The sequence below is a fragment of the Mytilus galloprovincialis genome, chromosome 2, assembly GCF_965363235.1.
Source record: "Mytilus galloprovincialis chromosome 2, xbMytGall1.hap1.1, whole genome shotgun sequence".
NCBI lineage: Eukaryota > Metazoa > Mollusca > Bivalvia > Mytilida > Mytilidae > Mytilus > Mytilus galloprovincialis.
This window is the reverse complement of record NC_134839.1, coordinates 101,855,734-101,877,925: the sequence shown is the minus strand read 5'-3', so window position 1 is coordinate 101,877,925 and position 22,192 is coordinate 101,855,734. Positions and strand designations below refer to the sequence as shown.

Below are 22,192 nucleotides of genomic sequence, written 5' to 3'. Positions count from 1 at the left end.
CTGAATGACTATGTTTGAGACTTTTCCGTTTTCCTCCGCTATCGTCTCCATTCTGTCTTTTATTTGAGATATCTCTTCAGCATTTGCTGAATATTTGTCTACTACAGTATGAACGATCTGACCCATTTTTTCAACACTTTCTTCAACTTTCCTATTTCGGTCTTGGATCTCGACAATTGTTTCCTCATTTGTCTGTACTCTTGTAGACAAATTTGACAGGCCTTCCTGTATACCATCGATTTTCTGTACTTCTATCTCTATTTTCTCGATCCTATCCGTTAGGACTCGTAGCGACTTCAGGATCTCCATAAGGATAACTCTAGCATCTTTGTCATATAAGAGGTTTCCCGATAATTCATCGTCGGTTTGTTGGGTATTTGTAGCCATTTTGACGTTGCTTTGGTTATCCGATTGTTATCAATTGTTCCGACGTATAGTGACGTTATGACTATAGATACAAATTCCTTCTTGTTTTGCATAAGTTTTGAAGAAAACGGTTTTAAGAGAAAGGGACCAAATATCACATAAAGATCGGAGTTAATATCAAGCGAAATCTTCTTACCGTTTTTATATCGTATATTTAAGTTGTTCGGCTGGTTATAGTCTATCTTGTAGCGATTTTGTGCAAGAGCAAATTTTGCGTGCTGCTTCCTCAACAACGTACCGGAAGTATCCTATCAGTAGAAAAGATGAACATGAATCTATAAGACCAGGATTTATTTTCATGTGTAAAGACATTAAATAATTGTTGGCTTTTCCAATTTAAAATTATGCACAAAGAAGGACCTTTATCAAGTTAGGAACAACACGTAGGAGTAACCCCTCAATATCAGGCCATTAAAACCCACTTTTTAACAAATGAGCACATATTGATACTGTCTGAAGAAATTTTCCCTAAGAACTACAAATGTATACATCTTATGATCTACAAATGTATCTGGTATAACATGTATATGGTCAACACATGTACAATAATTTTGAAATGTTCTTAGACTTACTGTATATCTTATTTATTATTCAAAATAATTGGACCCTTCAATTAGAAAAAATTTACCAAATATAATGTCTAATGAATTTTTTTGTTTGTTTGATCCTTGTGAAAAATAAAGAATAGTACATTGTACTTTAAATGAAATGGTAATGTAATTGAATACATACATGACATAAATAGCACATAAATATGTTAAAGCAAGTTTTTAAATGTCAATAAATTAGTGAATAAACTACTATTTATTCCCTTTATGGTAGTACTGCACCATTGAATTTTGTCATTCAGCCATGCTTTTATTCTTAATCTGTGTAAGAACCTCATTGAAGGTGAAAAATCACCTGCCATATGAAGTTCACGTTTTACAATTCTGACTAACACACAGATGAGGAATACAACACAAGTTCAAAATCTAGCATGTTAGAATAACCTTGAGAGAAAACATTTTTGATAATTTAATCACAAGAACACTGAATTTGATTGGCTGAACACGATTGTCTTCCCTTGGACACAGTTCAAAATCGGGAACAATGAAATTTTTCGTGTAGATTTTCACAAAATCATGTTTTAAAGGTCTTTTTACGATCACAATCGTGTCAAAGGGTCAAAATCGTGAAAGTTGACAGGTATGTAATCCACGAAAATAAATGAATCCACAGTATCAGCGATCAGTTTCAGTGATCAAAATTTTGCATTTTATTGTTGATGGCTGTTGTGATTCAAAAATCATGTAAGCATTGTAAATGTCAATATAGATCATAGATACATTGTAGAATTAAGTTATCAAGCTCTTACTGTTTGATTTCATGTGAAGTCCTCATTTAATAATGTTATTACTATAGCCCATAAAACTGAGGATATCTAAGTAGGTGCAGTCTACTGTATTTATCATTGCTAAAAATAACAAAGTCATACATTTTTTCTAGTGAAAATGCTGTAGAATGACCCGAGAAGATGGAAAAGAAACAAAGTATTTTACTTAAAAAACTTGAGAGTGTGAAAAGTGAAACATTAAATTTATGTTCTAAAATTAAAAACAATGTTCATGATGTAGATACCATTGCTTATACTAATGCATGTTGTGATATAGAGGAAGCTTTAGATCTCCTACAAAGAGTATCAGGTCTGTTCAGAACAGTAATTAAGGACAATAATAATGATAATACTGAAGAGGAAACTGAATGCTTTACTAATGATGAGAGTTTATTTTCGGATCCAGCTTCAGATAAAACAGAATCAGACAATGTAACAACAAAAACATGTGATCCATCAAGACGACAACAAACAACAACATGTGACCCTACAAGAGATGATGATTCAACAGATGATTTAGAGAACTTTGATAATTACAACATTGATGATGAACCTGCCACATCTACATCAACTGTACTGGCAATACAAAGTAACACAGAAGAGGTGTTGAAAAATGTAAGATTTATAATCAATGATTTTAAAATTATAAAGCAGATTTTGACCAAAGAATTGTATCAATCTAATACCAAATATACAAATTGTGGTCGTAGGCATTAAGTACATGTATTCAGTTTTATATTTTAATATACATCTGTATTTACATGATTTATGTAAATTTATAGTACAAAAAATCCACTTGCTACATGTAGGAGATTATTTAGGCAGATTTTATAGTAAAACTTGGTACATATACATGAAATAAAATATATTACAATTTCAAACATATGCAGTCAATATAAAACATGAATTTTTATACTAACCAGCCTTTATAGGCTTATGACGCACTGTCATTTATGTACGAAAAAATTACATGAATAAATTTCAAAATCATATCAATCCTTTTTATATCTGAGGCTTAATTCTTGTATATAGATGTTGAATACATATAAAAAAGAAGATGTGGTATGATTGCCAATGAGACAACTATCCATAAAAGACCAAAATGACACAGACATTAACAACTATAGGTCACTGTATGGCCTTCAACAATGAGCAAAGCCCATACCGCATAGTAAGCTATAAAAGGACCTGATAAGACAATGTAAAACAATTCAAACGAAAGAAAAACTAATGGCCTTATTTATGTAAAAAAATGAATACATTTTTGTAGATATAGGAAGATGTAGTATGAATGCCAATGAGACAGCTCTCTATCCAAGTAACAATTTATAAAGTAAACCATTATAGGTCAAGGTACTGCCTTCAACACGGAGCCTTGGCTCACACCAAACAGCAAGCTATAAAGGGCCCGAAACAACTAGTGTAAAACCATTCAAACTGGTACACCAACGGTCTAATCTATATAAAAATACATAATATATACACAACATAAGCAAAATACTTTTCTGGTCAACCATCAACACATTTTATTCTACAATACACAATTGTATATTCATATGTGACAAACAATAAACTGTATCTAAGACAGACTGTTAATTGTCCATAGTCTATAAAAATATGAATAAATGTTATTGAAGTCAAATGTATCGAAGATTGTCGTGTATACATTTATATTCCTTGTTCTTAATTTTAAGAACTTACCTCATTTTCCTTGTTGATCTTATTCTTGTGTACCAAAATTAGTTTTGGAACAGCCCTGAATTCTAAAGCTCTGTATTTTTTTTGTCTGTTGCATATACATGTATATTTGACAAATCTTCTAAGGATCTTGTCAGCAGTATTGTTCCACTTCAAAACAAAATTTCATATACATTGTTGTATATTACTGCAAACATATTTTGAGAGCAAAAATATAGATTCATTAAAAGTATGTACCACAGCGCAAAGTTTAGATGTATTCCCTAAATATCTTTATTTATGGTAAAAGATCATTGAAAGAATTACCCTTAATCAACAAACAAATATATATAGCTTAAAATATTTCTTTCCTGCTTCTGTATATAAAACAAAGCAATAAATGAATGTGTATTACCTTATAATATTTTTTTTGATAATATTTCAGAAAGAAGAAGACGAATTTGATGATGATGATGATTTTGATGATTCTGTTTTATTGGTATGTAATTATTTTTCAAATTTTTAGAAATTAATCTTGACTTGAGAGATAAAAAAAAAAAACCCCAAAGAAATGATAAATTTTGATATGACATGTTGTAAATGTTAATAAGGCTAAACTACTACCCAATGCATAAATACTTCATTTTATTTACCATAGGTAAAACCTTGATTTTAACTATCAATAACCTTTCTATACATCAGAAAATCCAGTGTTATAAAGATAATTGATCAGTTATCAGGGTCATATTTGCAAATACAAATTTTCAAACAAAAGTTTGAGTGGAAAACATCTACTTGAAATAATGTAAAATTTTCTTGGCTTTCTGGATTTGATTATATAACATGTATTAAGAAATAATGAAAACAATTATGATGATACACATAGTTATTTTTTTAGGCAATTTGACAAAATGCTCCAATTTTGTTTTTACAGGAAGTACAAGTTGATGAACCAGAAGAGGAAGATGTGGATGAAGAAGAGGAAGATGAAGATGATGGTACTGATATAAATGTCTCTTTACTTTATACTCTTTGCACTAAATGGTCAATACATATAGTTTTATCAGAAACGTCACAATGGCAAGCCTGCAGTTACAGACCAGAAATTTCATTTTTATGTTTTATCTTATTTTGTAAGAAATACTGAATCTGATCCCATTCATATTTGAGTTAAAATTTACTTTTACAAAAAACTAAGATCAGTATGATGTTATCTGTGTAAAGTTAGAAATGTGAATGAGACCTTTACAAATCGTTACATTGTTATTTCCTTTACCTTTAAAGTGTTTTCGTTTCTGTTGTATACTATAATAACATTCATGATTATTTTTCATCTTCACCTATAGTTGCCGTCTTGTAAAAATTAGCACCAGGTTTTTATGCGCAGCTTTTAAAACTATTTAACTACTAATCTCACGGATTTTCCAACCCTCATTATGGGTCATGTCCCAAAAGCGAAGTTGCACAAGGTGTGCCGTTTGTATAAACAGACTAATATATTTTCCCCAAAGCCAATGTTTCACAAATTCCCAATTGCATGGGCCCTGGGCCCCTTCTCCTAAGCACTAGGAAAATCACTGAATCTTGTTCATAAGAAATGCAGTATTTCACTTAAAGAAACATAAAATTTCCCTAATAACTTCTTCAAAAAGCTATGCAACCTTTTATTGTAATTGATCCCTGACCTATTTTTCATCTGATTTTCAAGTTTTATGTGATGATATTTTTATTATTATTTTAATTTTAGATCCACAGAATCAACCTCAAGATGGCAGATTTCAAAATATTTTGAAGCAGTACTTTGGATACTCAAAGTTTAGACCGTAGGTTTATTTAAGTTGATTATAATGCTTTCATTTACTAAAAACAATATCACAGGTGTCTATGATATCTAACCCTCTTTGAGTGTATGATGCCATTAGATTTATTCTGAGCAGGTTTAATCAACAATTTTAAGACAAACTGTATGTTCATACGTCTGTTCATCTGTCCTTCTGTCTAGCTTCAGGTTAAAATATTTGGTCAAGGTAGTTTTTGATAAGTTAAAAGTTCGATCAACTTGAAACTTAGTACACATGTTTCCTATGATATGATATTTCTAATTTTAATGCCAAATGAAAGTTGACCACAAATTTTATGGTCTACTGAACATAGGAAATGATAGTAGGGCATCCATGTACTTTGGACACATTCTTGTTCATTTTAAACTAAACTAAGTAATGTGGACTGTTGTAGTGTTGTTGATGAATTTGATTACAAAAATTTCTTTTTTAAAGCTTGTCATAATTTGCTCTAAAACACAGGAAATGCTTTAATACATCAACACAAATTTGTGAAAATGTAGAATATCTAGACTAGAATGTTTCTAAAAAGTTTTTAATACTATTATTACTTAAACTGTTTTATCTTTGAATATTTAGAAGTGTTGCTTAGACTGCTATAGACTTTTTTCTTTTGATTCTGGGGCCTCGATGGCAAGTGGTGTAAGTAGTTCTACTACTGTACTCACTAGCTAGTCAACACTGAGGTTGTGAGTTTCGAACCCAGCTCATGCTGGTGCACTCGACTTCAATCTTAATTGAGTAGGATTGTCAGTTTTGCCTATTGAAGGTCAGTGGTTTTCTCTGGGCACTCTGGGTTCCTCCACTAATAAAAACTGACCGCCACGAAATAGCCTAAATGCGGTGCTTAAAAGGAAAATTTGTTTTCATCAGTTTTTTTCATGTTCTTTTTGTTTATCAAAAGTTATTGTACCTTGTGAGTTTCTTTCAGCATGTAATTTTGTCATCCAGTCAATCATTAAAAAAAGAAGACATATTTGCTGATGATATTAGAATTTGTTAAGATATTTTAGCTGTAATCAGTATATTTCCTTTTTCCTTAAAAACTATTTTCATATACAATATCTTAATGAAAAGTTGGAAGAATGATTTTTTAGAGCTTGTCTCACAGAAACCGTGCAAAAACAGAAACTCTTGAAATTTGGTAACACAACTCTAAGGTCATGCAAATTTCACTTGTAAACATTTTTGCTTAAATTTTATTGGATAGCAGAGATTTGCAGTGCATCTACTTACACCCTTTTTAACAGGAAATTTATAAGATTTTTCATTTTGTAGGATGCAGTGGAAGATCATTAACTCTGTAGTAAATGAGAAGAGAGATAACTGTGTAATCATGGCAACAGGTTTGTAAAAACAATAGTTATGATGTTGTGTTTCTTAATGTTGAATAGCAAATCAGAGGATTTTATAATGAATAAGATAAAATCTTATCTTACATTAATGAATTAAGAGGGGACAATCAAGTTAATGCTTTTTCACACTACTATATGAACCAATGCTAAAAGATAAATTTATGATTTTTTTTAAAGGGCAAACTAAGGGATTGTTCAATAAGGCCAGACTTTTTATTTTATCTGTTTAACGAGAAAATTTGTAAAAAATTAGGGTCGAGGGGGCGAAATAAAAAAAAAAATAAAAGTGCAAAATTGGTCCAGTCGACACTAAAAATAAAAATAAAACCATTATAAGTGACTTTTTTTTTTTTTTTTTTTTATATAATTTATCAAAATACAAGAACAATGAAATGAGAACAGACCAGCATATTAACCCAGAGAAATATAAATACATATAGTTTATATATGTCTCTGGTTAACCCTTCTATTAATATAAACTTAAAAACTATGTTTTGATTCTGTATTTCCACTAATATAGGTCCATGGCACCACGCAAATATATCAACCTCGCTGCATATACACTATATATGTATATACCAGTCACCCAGTCAGGAACCTCTTAGTGTATGCAGAGACATATATATACACATGTGTATATATGTCTCTGGTGTAATAGTCCCAGAGTTAAGCAACTTTAACCTATAAATTGAAACAATGCTTATACATGGAAATAGATACATTAATCAAGAAGATCTAACCAAAAGTATGTTAATGCGTGTTAAATGCGTAATTTTCCCTTTTGGCATCAATTTTTGTCTGTCAGCAGTGCCATTCATGCGTCTGTAGTCATTATCGCAAGAATCCGGATTTCGGTCATAGCGGGTCCGTTTCCGATGAAATCTCGATTCCGATCCGTAGTTCTACAAATTTAAATGTCGGACGAAGAAAAATTTACAAAACTAAACGATGTTTGATACGCTATTTGGAAAGGAATATGACGATTCTAATGCAATACATGGATGACAAGTTTACTTGAGGCTAATTTCATCAAGTTCTGAAAGTTAGAATGATTTGATGTACGCTCTCGTGTAACTTGACAAGTATGAAAAGCATGCCACTAGCTTAAAAATCTTTTAGAAGAAAATATATCGTTTATGCCTTGAATTTCTTTACTTTTAAATGAAAATTGCTGTTTTATTGACTTGGTAAAAATTAAATATTACCGATAACGAAATTGACCGAAAGCGAGTATCGTGAACAACACATTTTATTTTTTTCTGAGGATTTCGTAACAGTCGGCGGGAAAAATAATAATAAAAGTAAGAAGCACTACTTTTATTTTTATTCTAAAATCGGGAAAGGTGGAGTCGGCGGATCTCGTTAAACAGATAATAAAAAAAGTTTGGCCTGACTAGGAAAATAACATCATTTTAACTTGGATATATATATATATATAGCAGATGAGATGTGCCAACTCATAATTCTAAATTTTTATGTGTTTGTTTAATACATTTCAAGGGGAAATATCTTATAAATCAATTCTTTTTATAAGTTTATCAATAGATTTGTGTTTGAACAGTTACATGTGAACAAATATTTTTGTTTATTTTACAGGTTATGGGAAGAGCTTGTGTTACCAGTATCCTTCAGTGTACACAGGAAAAACTACAGTAGTTGTCTCCCCTCTGATATCACTGATGCAAGACCAAGTCTTGGGGCTGAAGTGAGCATTTTAAGATTGACTAGTAATATATTTAATAGACAAGAATATTCAACCTTACAATATCAAATTATCAGCTGAAATCAAAAATCTGAAGTCCTTTTAGGAAGGACAAATCTCCATCAAAGTAATGCCTTGTTTTTAGTAGTTTAACCTATTAATAAAACTTATTTATCATACACTATTTATTATATTCAACTCAGTAATATAAGGAATGAAGCAATATTTTGAAAATAACAAAACTAATTTAATGAGTTAAAGGCACTGGAACATCAATAAGTTTTACAAAGTTAATGCATTCTTTTATTACAGAGTGGCCAATATTGAAGCCTGTTTACTTGGATCTGCACAGGAGAACACTGGCCAAGTTCTTAAAGATTTGTACAAGTAAGTTATAAAATTGAATTTTATACATCTATAGGCTAAACAGGTAGGATGTTAATGACTTCCACATAATAAGTTCCCTACAATCTTATAATTATAACTTGTAAGAATACATATTGGACTTTTAATACCCCAATAAAATTTCTAAAAGAAGCATTCATTTCTTAAAATGATAGTAGATTAATTAGATATAAGAAGATGTGGTATGAGATCCAATGAGACAACTCTCCATCCAAGTCACAATTTATAAAAGTAAACCATTAAAGGTCAAAGTATGGTCTTCAACACAGAGCCTTAGCTCACACCGAACAGCAAGCTATAAAGAGCCCCCAAAAACATTTAGTGTAAAACCATTCAAACAAGAAAACCAAGGGTCTAATCTATATAAAAAACAAGAAAAAAAACACTTATGAACCATATCAACAAACGACAACTACTGAACATCTGATTCCTGACTTGGACAGGTGCAAACAATTGCAGCGGGTTTAAACATTTTAATGGTACCAAACCTTCACCCTCATCTGAAACAGCAGTGTAACATCACAACGTAGAAAGACACACCATAAAATATCATTTGAAATTGATGAACTCAATCAAAAGACATATTAACACAAGTGAACTTTGAAAAGGATTGAAAATTAAGTATCTAGAAGGCAGGCAAAAGAAGGTATTAAACTACAACACCAGAGAACTGAGTTGCAGTTCATTATAAATATTGAACAATGCAAAGTTTCATAAAGTGGAATATATTAAGAGAAAAACATATTCTAAATTTAAATAGTTATAATCTTACCCCTAACTATCTGGTAAAAGTGTTCTGTTACTTTATTAAAGAGGTAAATACAGATTAGTGTACATCACACCAGAGTTTGTCAGTGCTGGTATGGATAAACTGGACAAATTACACAACACAGTCGGTAAGATATATCACAAAGTTAAGTACCTATATATAAGTATACTGCATTATTATACCATTGCTCTCATGGGCATCCAGTATAGAGTGATGGGAAATCCTTCCATCTATTTCATCATTCAGGTCATGTTTGATTTTAATGATTTTTTCATTTTGTCAGTCAGGAATTATTCTCCTTAGATGATTGAAAAATGCTGCTTTGTGTAAATTTAGCATGCAAAAATTTCAAAACTGTATGCTAATCCTAAAATTTAAATATGCTATTGTCATGAAAAATTATGGTCTAGATTGTAGTCTTTATAAAAAGTTATTAAGCTGGAAGTTAACTGGCTATTTTTGCCTCAAAACTTAAAACAGTTCAGTCTATGTATTTGCAAAAATGAATTTCTCACCCCATATGGAATTTACTAACCCTATTTATATAATTTGTATAACTATCAAACTATATATGTAACTAATAGTATCTTAAAATGAATATGTGAATAGAAGTAGGACATCCTAGTCTTTTAACATTTTTCAGAATAACAGGATTTTTCACAAGAAATTTAAAATACTTTTAGGTATACAGTAATAGATTTGAATAAAAATCTACATTAAGTTGCTTTTGTTAATAAGTATTACATTAAAGATTATATTTGGTGGGAACTAAAAAATGAAATATGATGATATTTATCCAACTCTTGAAACAGTTTTTTAAAGTATTTTTTTAGATTTAGAAATTGTTTAATTTATTTACAGGGATAGATTTGATAGCTATAGATGAAGCACATTGTGTGTCACAATGGGGTCATGACTTTCGATCATCATACAGATCACTAGGTGACCTGAAGAACAGATTTCCTGATGTAAGTATCAACAAAGGTACAAATTAATCAATCAATATGATAAAAATATAAACTGTTAATAATGTTTTCATTAGGGATTCAGATTAGTTTTCTGACAATTTTGAGATGAAAATAAATGAATGACTATTAAAACACATCTACAATTATGTTATTTAGACATATATATTTGATTCTCAGATTGTTTCTGGATTGTATGTTATTTAGACATATATATATTTGATTCTCAGATTGTTTCTGGATTGTATGTTATTTAGACAGATATATTTGATTCTCAGATTGTCTCTGGATTGTATGTTATTTAGACATACATGTATATATATTTGATTCTCAGATTGTTTCTGGATTGTATGTTATTTAGATATATATATTTGATTCTCAGATTGTATCTGGTTTGTATGTTATTTAGACATATATATATTTGATTCTCAGATTGTATCTGGTTTGTATGTTATTTAGACATATATATATTTGATTCTCAGATTGTCTCTGGATTGTATGTTATTTAGACATACATGTATATATATTTGATTCTCAGATTGTTTCTGGATTGTATGTTATTTAGATATATATATTTGATTCTCAGATTGTATCTGGATTGTATGTTATTTAGACATATATATTTGATTCTCAGATTGTATCTGGTTTGTATGTTATTTAGACATATATATATTTGATTCTCAGATTGTCTCTGGATTGTATGTTATTTAGACATATATATTTGATTCTCAGATTGTCTCGGGATTGTATGTTATTTAGACATATATACATTTTTATTTGATTCTCAGATTGTCTCTGGATTGTATGTTATTTAGACATACATATTTGATTCTCAGATTGTCGTCTGGATTGTATGTTATTTAGACATATATATTTGATTCTCAGATTGTCTTGGGATTGTATGTTATTTAGACATATATACATTTTTATTTGATTCTCAGATTGTCTCTGGATTGTATGTTATTTAGACATACATGTATATATATTTGATTCTCAGATTGTTTCTGGATTGTATGTTATTTAGACATATATATTTGATTCTCAGATTGTTTCTGGATTGTATGTTATTTAGACATATATATTTGATTCTCAGATTGTCTCTGGATTGTATGTTATTTAGACATACATGTATATATATTTGATTCTCAGATTGTCTCTGGATTGTATGTTATTTAGACATACATGTATATATATTTGATTCTCAGATTGTTTCTGGATTGTATGTCATTTAGACATATATATTTGATTCTCAGATTGTTTCTGGATTGTATGTTATTTAGACATATATATATTTGATTCTCAGATTGTCTCTGGATTGTATGTTATTTAGACATATATATTTGATTCTCAGATTGTCTCTGGATTGTATGTTATTTAGACATACATGTATATATATTTGATTCTCAGATTGTTTCTGGATTGTATGTTATTTAGACATATATATTTGATTCTCAGATTGTTTCTGGATTGTATGTTATTAAGACATATATATTTGATTCTCAGATTGTCTCGGGATTGTATGTTATTTGGTACCATTATGCTGTTGGAAGGTTTGGCAGGTTTTCTCACTTCTACATAACTGTGGAAAATCATTCTGTGATCCTTCTTTCATTCTTGTTTGGGATTTACATCTTGTAACAAGCTGTGAATAATGTCCCAAGTCGAGGCATCATAATTTATCCCAGCTACCATAAATGCAGATTTCTATATACAAACTATGTATGATTACTCCAGAGACAAGTAATTGGCTATCCTGAGAGAGTAATTGGCCGTTTCAGAAACTGAAGGCCTATGGGTAAAATGATTATTCTTGAAATTTTGGTGTACGACCACTGGATTTTTGGCCAATGACGTATCATTATAATTTTTGTAAACTGCTAAAAATAATTTGGCGTACATTTCACCCCCAATGCATTAGATTCTGAAAGGGCAAATTGGATTTTACTCCAGGTTGTACTTACTTTATGGTTATGTAGACAATGTCAATTTTATGCATGAAAATAAAACAGTTATTAAATATTTATGTTTATTATTTAAAAGGTGAGGGAAATTTATATATACACACACAAAAATGTCTGTTGGGCCAAAGGCCAAGTTGTCTCTGTCATATCTATTTGATAGATACAATAAGTAATACATCAACTATATTTGGATATATTGAATGTTTGAAAGGTGAATATTTTTGTTTGTCAGGGCTCACTTGATCTTGAACTTTTATGAATATTTGATCATGTTGAGTTTATGTGAAACCTGTAGTTCAGCCTTAATTAAAATCAGTAAAATAGGCAAGACATTTCAACTTCAGCACAAGCGCTCTTGACATTTAAAGATAGCAGCATTTGCATGATCACCTCATGAGCCAGATAGGGCTAAAAAATTGAACAAGCTTAAGTAATGTTTTATTTACTTACATTATTTTTAAGGCTGTGCACTTTTTGTATTATGTCATTTTCTTATTTTACATTGTTTAGATACCTATTATGGCTTTGACAGCCACAGCCACACAAGAAGTTAGACGAGATATTTGTAGAAGTTTGAATTTGAAAGACCCAGTGACAACTTGTACAGGCTTTGATAGGTATAATCAATATGTATCACTTGTAAATTATGTAAACTTTAAACTCTCAACATTTAACTTAGACTATTGTTGGTGGAGAAATTGATCTGGAAGCAAATTAAATGATTTACGATCTAACATGTAGTATTTATTGAATTATTCACATAACAAAATAAGCTCATGATATCTACATAATGATTTCTATACGAGCTATGAATACTGACAGGGGAGATAATTTTGTCACAAAAGGTTTTTTCCTTTATTATAAAGAACTAGAGTATACACAAGGTTTATAATTTATGAAATTGATAAAGATGCTTTCTAAAAATTCTGTGTTTTTCCAAATATTGACTGTCTTCAATACTGAAGATTGGATACTTTGGGCATGAACATCAATTATCAGTTCCAGTTAAAAGATTTGCTTTAATCTTTTGCAAATTTGGAAATTGTGCAATTTTTTATTACCGGTAGGTATTTTCAATCATTAATGAAAATCTTTCAAGGTTTTACTGCAATTGAGATATTGTTGCTTTTGATATTTCAAAATAACTTATGTTGCTAAAATATTAATTTTAGATTTGGCTATACTTAACTTATTAAGGGGGCTTGCGGATATAACTCCATTTTTTTAAATATAAGATTTCGCTATTTTTTCTATAAATGAACTTGATCATATACTTGAAAAACTAAATAAAAAAATGGAGTCATTGTTCATTTACGCTCACAATCTGCTTTCAAAAGAAGCATGCTTTTTTTAATGGTACTTTTTTTCTGTTGAACTAATAGAAAAAATAGAGGAAATATTGAAATAAAAATAGAAACAAATTACAGAAATCACTTAGATTTTACAATTATACAGCTTATTTGTGAAAATAATATAAATATATGTCACAGATGAGTTAAAAGAGGGATTTCAATTTTAATGCCAAAAATGACATTTTTTTTTATTAATCGAGCCTCCTTAATACTAGCAATGGCAAACACTGAAAACAAATTAAACATTGGCATTATTTTCCCTGTTATTGTAATAATAAAACTTTTTATTTTAAACCACATTTTTAATATCCACTTTTCAGACCCAATTTGTTCCTGTCTGTGAGTAGTAAATCAAGTGATCCATCAAAGGACCTAAAAACTCATATGACGAGAAATGGATCAAAATTTGAATTTGAGGGATCAACAATAATATACTGTCCTACTAAAAAGGCTACCATGGAAACTACTGCTGTTCTGAAAGGTTTGGAAGCTTATTGTATTGCATTTAAAAAATTTATTTAGAAGTTGTTACTACAAAATTTAGAATATATTTACAATTGGTGTTCTACTATGTGGTTATACATTGTGAATTAAGGAAATCAGCTATAGGGTTAAGATCAATAAGCCAGAAACTCAATAACACAAACTATCAAACATTTAAATCATTGGCCCTCTTTTTGGAAGAGGGTTCAAATTGTATGGCTAGGAAAGAATTCCAAGTCATAAGTGAAATAAGAGATGCTCTGACAGTAAAACAGACAGGAAAGTTAAAATATCAACAAATAAATTCATTTTATGATATTTGTTTATATACTGAATAAATCTGTCCTTTGTTTTTGTTTAAATTTTTAGAACAATTGATTTTGAATTTTTGAAATTGTTTTGTATTCAAAACAAATTTCTGTACTAGGAATAAGAAAAAAGGATTTGGGTATAATGTATATTCAAAAGTCACCTACAGTATTTCTTTACATATTAGGTATGAATGTAGCCACTCTCCCGTACCATGCTGGGTTGAGCTTAGAGGCAAGGAAAGAAGCCCACCATAAATTTGTAAATGATAAAGTTCAGGTAAAAACAGCAAAGATAAGTTCATTGAGTAATCATTAATTAAATTTATTATAGAGCATACTTAGAACTCTCAATCAGACACAAATAAGTTATTGGAAAAAGAAGCAGTTGGATTTAGGAGTCATAGGATATTGTTACTATAAAGAGATAAAAATTTGAAAAAACGGTTTCCTTATGGTACCTTGAGTTACTTTTGTTATTGTAATATAAAACTGTGTTAGATGGAAGATATAGGGAATGGGGAAGATCCTATTGATTTTCAGGCCAAAAGTCAAGACTGCTAAAATTTAATAAAAGGAAAATATTCACATATGTGTTGCACTTTCTGGGATATTTCTTATGGTGAACTTTTTTAGGTATTATAAAGCATAAAAATTATTGACAGTAGAAATGGGAGTAAGTCCATCTAAAAGTCTAGTTAAGAATTATTAGGGATAGCTGTACATAGAACTTATGAAAACCTTCTAAGTATTGATTTAAAAATAAGGGATTTAGTAGGGCTTTCTGGCTATGGATAAAGTATTGAGTTAAAAATAAGGGATTTAGAAGGGCTTTCTGGCTATGGATAAAGTATTGATTTAAAAATAAGGGATTTAGAAGGGCTTTCTGGCTATGGATAAAGTATTGAGTTAAAAATAAGGGATTTAGAAGGGCTTTCTGGCTATGGATAAAGTATTGATTTAAAAATAAGGGATTTAGAAGGGCTTTCTGGCTATGGATAAAGTATTGATTTAAAAATAAGGGATTTAGAAGGGCTTTCTGGCTATGGATAAAGTATTGAGTTAAAAATAAGGGATTTAGAAGGGCTTTCTGGCTATGGATAAAGTATTGATTTAAAAATAAGGGATTTAGAAGGGCTTTCTGGCTATGGATAAAGTATTGAGTTAAAAATAAGGGATTTAGAAGGGCTTTCTGGCTATGGATAAAGTATTGAGTTAAAAATAAGGGATTTAGAAGGGCTTTCTCGCTTTCTGGCTATGGATAAAGTATTGAGTTAAAAATAAGGGATTTAGAAGGGCTTTCTGGCTATGGATAAAGTATTGAGTTAAAAATAAGGGATTTAGAAGGGCTTTCTGGCTATGGATAAAGTATTGAGTTAAAAATAAGGAATTTAGAAGGGCTTTCTGGCTATGGATAAAGTATTGATATCATATGACAATGAGTTATATATTTTACATTTCTATATTTTTCTGATGGACAGATATATGATTACTGAAGCTTCCCAATATAAACAGTCTTTATGGTTGTTTTACAAGTCTTTTGTTTACAGTACATGATAATTTTTCCATTATACTTTTATATATAGGTAGTGGTTGCAACAGTGGCATTTGGTATGGGGATAGATAAACCTGATGTTAGGAAAGTCATACATTATGGCGGTAAGAAAACATATATTTTAATTTAAGGTAAGGGAGAAAAACACATAAAAAAGAACTTATATGGCAGATTAAAGTTTAAACAAGGGAAACATTTATAAAATTGAGTAAAGATGTAAACTTTTGGAATATGAAAAAGTTTAATTTACTAGAGGACTGATTGATTGCTATTTGCCTAAAGTCAAATGAGTAATACTTTACAGTCAATTCCACTTAATTGCATACCGCTTAATAGCATAATTCGGTTAATTGCATACTTTTCTCCTGCACAAAACCATTTCCCATTCATCTAATGTTAAATTGTCCGGTTATATGCATAGCCTTACAAGTGGCATTTCGGTTAATTGCATAGAAAATAATCGCCAGCTAGATATGCTTAGTTAAAACTGACGAGATTTTTGACCGGAAACGACAATTTGGTAAGTATATTTTTCTTGAATGCATCATTATTTTCGTTATTATTTCACATTTACTTCTGTGTTTTTTAAATAAAGTTTTAAAACAGTTTCTTTCGTGTTTATATGATTATAAAAAAGTCCTCGATGTGTACACAGGTAAAGTTTCCCATATTCTATTTTAAGCCTCGAGGTCATAAAAATGTCAATCAGCTGATTGTTGTAAAAACACAACCATTCTATGATCTTCTATTTCCAAAGGTGTTAATTATTGATTGGGTTTCAAACATTGTTCATAGATTACATTTTTGGTGAATTTTTAAAACATTAACGCCTGCTAATTATCGATCATTATCCAATGTGTTAATCTCGTAATTCGGCTAGGGGTGATCTACATTTATGTTAAATATTACAGGACATTTATATATGGTTGAAGAATTTAATAAATCAATCTTTCATTTTTTATATTTTTTTAAAAGAACATCTACTTCCAGTTATTATATTTTCTAACTTTCAACACTCGTGTCCAGCAAATAACCCGTACAGGGCCCCATTACCTGACTGCTTTGCATATACGAAACTAACGAGGTTAAAGTGACAGTGTTACATCACTGTGTAATCGGTAAATACTGCATATCAAAGGCAGTTCATTACATATTTATTGTTTAAAATGATTATAAACTATGTACCATTGTTAAACAGTTTGTTATTAATCAAAACGTAACAATGTAATGTGTACATCCGGGTCATAGAAACAAATCTATTTTTGGAACAATTTTATTTTCGTATCACAGGTAAAGGAAAAGTCGGTAAATAAATAAACTAAAAACAAGATGTGTTTATAAACTTTATTGAAAGTATGCACAGTGAAATAAAATGTATGACACTAGACAAATAACTTTTATTAGAATAAATAAGCATTCCATTTGTTGTAAGTGGATTATGGACGTTCATCTTTCTTCAGGGATTTCCTTTAATCACTGTTAATACTGATCTGCACTACCAATGTTATATGACTCCGTAATTTGGCATTTCGGATATAAGCATACTCCGCTTTATTGCATAATTTCGTCTGACAAATAGGCTATGCAAATAACCGGAATGTACTGTATTAATATTAAGGATGAGAACAACTTCACAAATAATGCAATGTGTAGATTCTGCTGATGAGAATGACCAGGATGTTAGTTGAAAATTTCATCTGTCAATGGAAAATTAATTTTAGGTAGAGGGTATACATTTTGACAAGTAACAGGGTGTTACAAGTCATATCAGATAGTTGTTGAAATAGTTTTAAGTACAGAGTGTGTGACACTGTCTACAAAAGGCAATGTATTTACATTCAAATTCTAACTTGATGTGTCTTAATATTTATACATCCCACACAGCCAAACAGATGCCCCAATGAAGCATGTGTTTTTTCCTGTCAATTGGACAAGACCAAGGAATTACCATATTTCTTTATGGGCCATTTCAAAAACAATGAGGATTTTTACTTTTTGTGGTATATTTTTATATTAGTTAAGTTTAAAATTATAACACAGGTGTTATAAAATGCAGGATAGTCAGGGCTAGCTTGCTGCCAAGTTTCATGAAGATATCTCAAACCACTTCAGAGAAATGTTTTAAAAACAGGTCATTTTTGTCAGGAGTGTTAAAAATAATCTTTAAATATACCATTTTAAATCAAAATAATTGTTCTATTTTGTACAAAATTCATTTCCTCACTTTCCTATATGATATTATAGTTGTACACACTTATTTCCTTTGATAAATTTGCATTACTGTGCACAAAAAATAGAAAAATTACTAATTAAAACTCATTGTGCCAAAACAATTATGATAAATAACACATTTAAGAGGTAAATGATAGGAATATAACTTGGTTTTAACATTTCTAACACAAAGAAACTTGTGGAACTTGTCCTTGTGAAATTATGAATTGACAGAAAATGTCTTAAAAAAAGTGTCACACTCCTGACATATATAATGCACTCCCACATCTATGATATAAACATATCACAGTTGTAATAATTTTTTTTCTTTTCTTTGCAATAGCCACTTCTGAAAAATAAAGAAGAAGAAAACATTTAAGTCCTATGTATTCTTTGGTAGATGTTTAAAGACAGTTGTCACACTCCTGACATTTTTGGGTGCCTCTCTTTGTATTTTTTTTAAATGGCCCTAAAAAGAAAGTCCTGTTCTATGGCAAAAGATATCAGTAATTGAAATCAATGATATAGCAATGTGTTAAGTGAATTTTTGTGAAAGTTTAAAGCATTTTTCAATCTTTGTAACATATGTCAGGAGTGTGACAAAATACTGAAAATAGAAGGGTTTTTCTACATACAATTACATAAAAACGGTACAATGAAATGACATTTTTTTTTTGCAAATGATCACAAAAACTCAGGGCTTTCAAAGTTTACTATTTTAACTGAAATATATTAAGATTCTTTTTATTGGCAAAAACTTCAATCACTAGTTATTATCATTTTTTTCAAATTAAGCTATTCAATTTGATTGTTATTATATGATTTAGCAGAAAAGATGGAAATTTTGGTTTTAAAATTTTTCTTTTTCTATTGACTTTCATTTGGAAAAGGTTTGAGCAATGTTTTCTTAACTGTTTTATTACCAAACTTGTTTATAAGTAGGATGGTGTCTGTTCAAATTTTTTGAGATGTATGTTATTAAAATTTAAGATTATTCAATGTGTCTGTTTCATTCTGCCTGAAACTTTGGAATTATAAAATTTAAAGTATCGGTAATAGGGTAAGACAAAAAGAAATACAAAATATTGAGTTTGAAATTGGACCCCCCATGTCACACTTTTGCCTCATTTTTTGGGATACGATTGCTTTCAAGCAATCTGTAGACTTATACCGGTGGCTCAGAGCATTTCCCTCACATCAATCGTTTTATTCTAAACATTAAGGAACATCTCGGATTCTTATGATTGTCTTGCTCTAAAAGGTAAAAACAAACAAAGGGATTGAACTTAAACAACTTTCCTATAATGTTCTTTTCATAATCTTCATGTTTAATAATTTCCTTGACTTATATGCGTGTTTTTAACAACACGGAAAATCAGAATTAAGCAGTATTTATATTTAGTGTATTTATAAATTTAGAAACACGTCAGAGGGAATTCCCAGGTTTGGAAAATGCGAGAGTTCTCGGAATTCCGATCAATCTATTTCTGTCATATAAGAACTGAAGTGGAGTTTTACTTATATGTTACCGTTATGAAACTGATATTTGAGATTGTAATAGAGAACCATTTAGGTCGTTTAATAAACATTTAATATATGTTCTTGCTTCAGGGTTTGTTTTGGAAATTATGCGCATGCGTATAGTTTTCTTGAATTCAAGGGGTTTTAGATTGAATGGTTGCTCTAGATTCCCCACTCAATTAATTAATTTATAACTCATGTGATCTTTTCTATATATGTCCTCTATTGAGGGTTATTGTTGTTGCATAATTTTAAATCATATGCATCATTTAAATTAAAATAAATATCGTTCACATCGTAGAACACCCCTTTCGGCGAAATTGAGTCTTCCATATTATCGTATAGAGTTGTCTCCCTTTCGGAAGTAACTTCCGTGAATTCTGAAATCGAGTATTAGCTCGTTCTGTCAATAAACGTCGTATTATATTAAAAACGAACGCAGTTTAAACCGATAAATGTGTACGGAAAGGAGTCATGATCACTGACCCAAAAGAAATTAAATATTTAAAGAGTTAGGAATGGGATGCCTTCTAAAAATAACGTAAGAAAATAGGTGATAAGATAATAAGATAATGTACGAGGTGAATTACCTTCTCCCACTCTGAGTCTCGGTGACTGCTGTGGAAAGTAAACTTGGGATTGATAGTACAAAAATAAAACACAGTAGGTCTAATTACATTGTTTATACACTTTTATCCGGGATTGGCTATTTTTTAACTATTTTACATGTGCAGTTGAATTAGTTTTAAAAATAATATTATCCAGCTACATGTATACATCGGTGTCATTGAAACAACGGCAATCGTATCCCTCAGAGCAATCTGCTCTGATTTTAAAATGGCCCTTATCCCATTAATCCCTTAGAGATGTATTTCACAAAAAGAAGTGTATTCTTTGCTTTTTCTATTGACAATCTTCAGTTAAGATGTCTGTTATTTTTCAGCTCCAAAAGATATAGAATCGTATTACCAAGAAGTAGGGCGAGCGGGTCGAGATGGTCTCCCAAGTAGTTGTCATGCTTTCTTCTCAGCAGCAGATTTTAATTTGTCGAGGTAGGTAGGAAATCATTTTCTCATGAGTGATATTTAGTTTTTATGTACTAAGTTTTAAATTCATACTTGCACATAGTTCACATAAATAATTATTCTATATGTTTATCATTAAGGTCTGTTCCTATTCTAATTAGGTTTACTCATTTAGCCTTTTCTTTGCTGACAATTAGAAAGGTCAACATTTGTGAGTAAAAAGTTTTTTTTCATGTCAGAAATAAATTTTTGTTTATAGTAACTGTTATTACTGATAGGCATTTCTAGTAAACTAAGCATTTTCTGAAGGCGATGCTTGACTAAATTTGCTTAACAATTTTGCAAAATTCACACTACTTTTCACAATTTGTACCAGAGATGGACTAAACTTCAGATTTCACAGAAGAGTAAGACCATAGAGAACAAGTACTATTTAATTATAAAAATTATATTCATAATTATGCAAAACACATTTCCAGCATTTGAACTCTATATGTTATACACAATTAATAAAGACCATATTATCTGACATTTGGTTTCAGGGTTCGTCTATACTGTGTGATGTTTTTTCAGATTCATCTTTCAACAACTTCCTGTTTAGCGACCACTTACATATTTTTACACTATTAAAATTATCCAGTTGCTGCAGGTAATCATCAGTGAGCAGTAGCTTGCAGTTTCACTTGTTTTTCATGTATCTTAACAAATTCCCTAAAATCAAACAATATTTTCACTTTTCAGACATTTTATAAATGAAATAACAAACCCAAAGTTTAAAACTCACAAGATGAAGATGTTAAGCAAAATGCAGGAATATCTCAACACTGGAAAATGTAGACGAAGGTAGGATATATTATTAGTTAATTAGACGGAGGTAGGATATATTATTAGTTAATGTAGACGGAGGTAGAATATATTATTAGTTAATGTAGACGGAAGTAGGATATTTTATTAGTTAATGTAGACGGAGGTAGGATATATTATTAGTTAATGTAGACGGAGGTAGGATATATTATTAGTTAATGTAGACGGAGGTAGGATATATTATTAGTTAATGTAGACGGAGGTAGGATATATTATTAGTTAATGTAGACGGAGGTAGGATATATTATTAGTTAATGTAGATGGAGGTAGGATATATTATTAGTTAATGTAGACAGGTAGGATATATTATTAGTTTCATGATGTTGGTCATATATATAGCTGAAAAGGGACTTCAAAATGCTTTACATCTCTTTGAATTTACATTTATATATTTAAA

The 22,192-nt window shown here is 30.1% G+C and overlaps 1 protein-coding gene across 1 annotated transcript in view; it reads left to right on the top strand.

Annotated features, from left to right (window-relative positions):
- LOC143065163 (bifunctional 3'-5' exonuclease/ATP-dependent helicase WRN-like) overlaps positions 1-22,192 on the top strand; it is a 57,970-nt gene that overhangs the window by 6,178 nt on the left and 29,600 nt on the right. The window contains exons 2-16 of the mRNA XM_076238567.1: positions 1,915-2,416; positions 3,924-3,977; positions 4,413-4,476; positions 5,226-5,301; positions 6,598-6,665; positions 8,271-8,379; positions 8,689-8,763; positions 9,595-9,677; positions 10,412-10,518; positions 12,987-13,093; positions 14,149-14,309; positions 14,808-14,899; positions 16,206-16,278; positions 20,850-20,958; positions 21,673-21,774. Coding sequence (XP_076094682.1) covers positions 1,943-2,416; positions 3,924-3,977; positions 4,413-4,476; positions 5,226-5,301; positions 6,598-6,665; positions 8,271-8,379; positions 8,689-8,763; positions 9,595-9,677; positions 10,412-10,518; positions 12,987-13,093; positions 14,149-14,309; positions 14,808-14,899; positions 16,206-16,278; positions 20,850-20,958; positions 21,673-21,774 — 1,754 coding nt within the window. The 5' untranslated portion in view covers positions 1,915-1,942. The remainder of the gene's footprint in view (positions 1-1,914; positions 2,417-3,923; positions 3,978-4,412; positions 4,477-5,225; positions 5,302-6,597; positions 6,666-8,270; positions 8,380-8,688; positions 8,764-9,594; positions 9,678-10,411; positions 10,519-12,986; positions 13,094-14,148; positions 14,310-14,807; positions 14,900-16,205; positions 16,279-20,849; positions 20,959-21,672; positions 21,775-22,192) is intronic.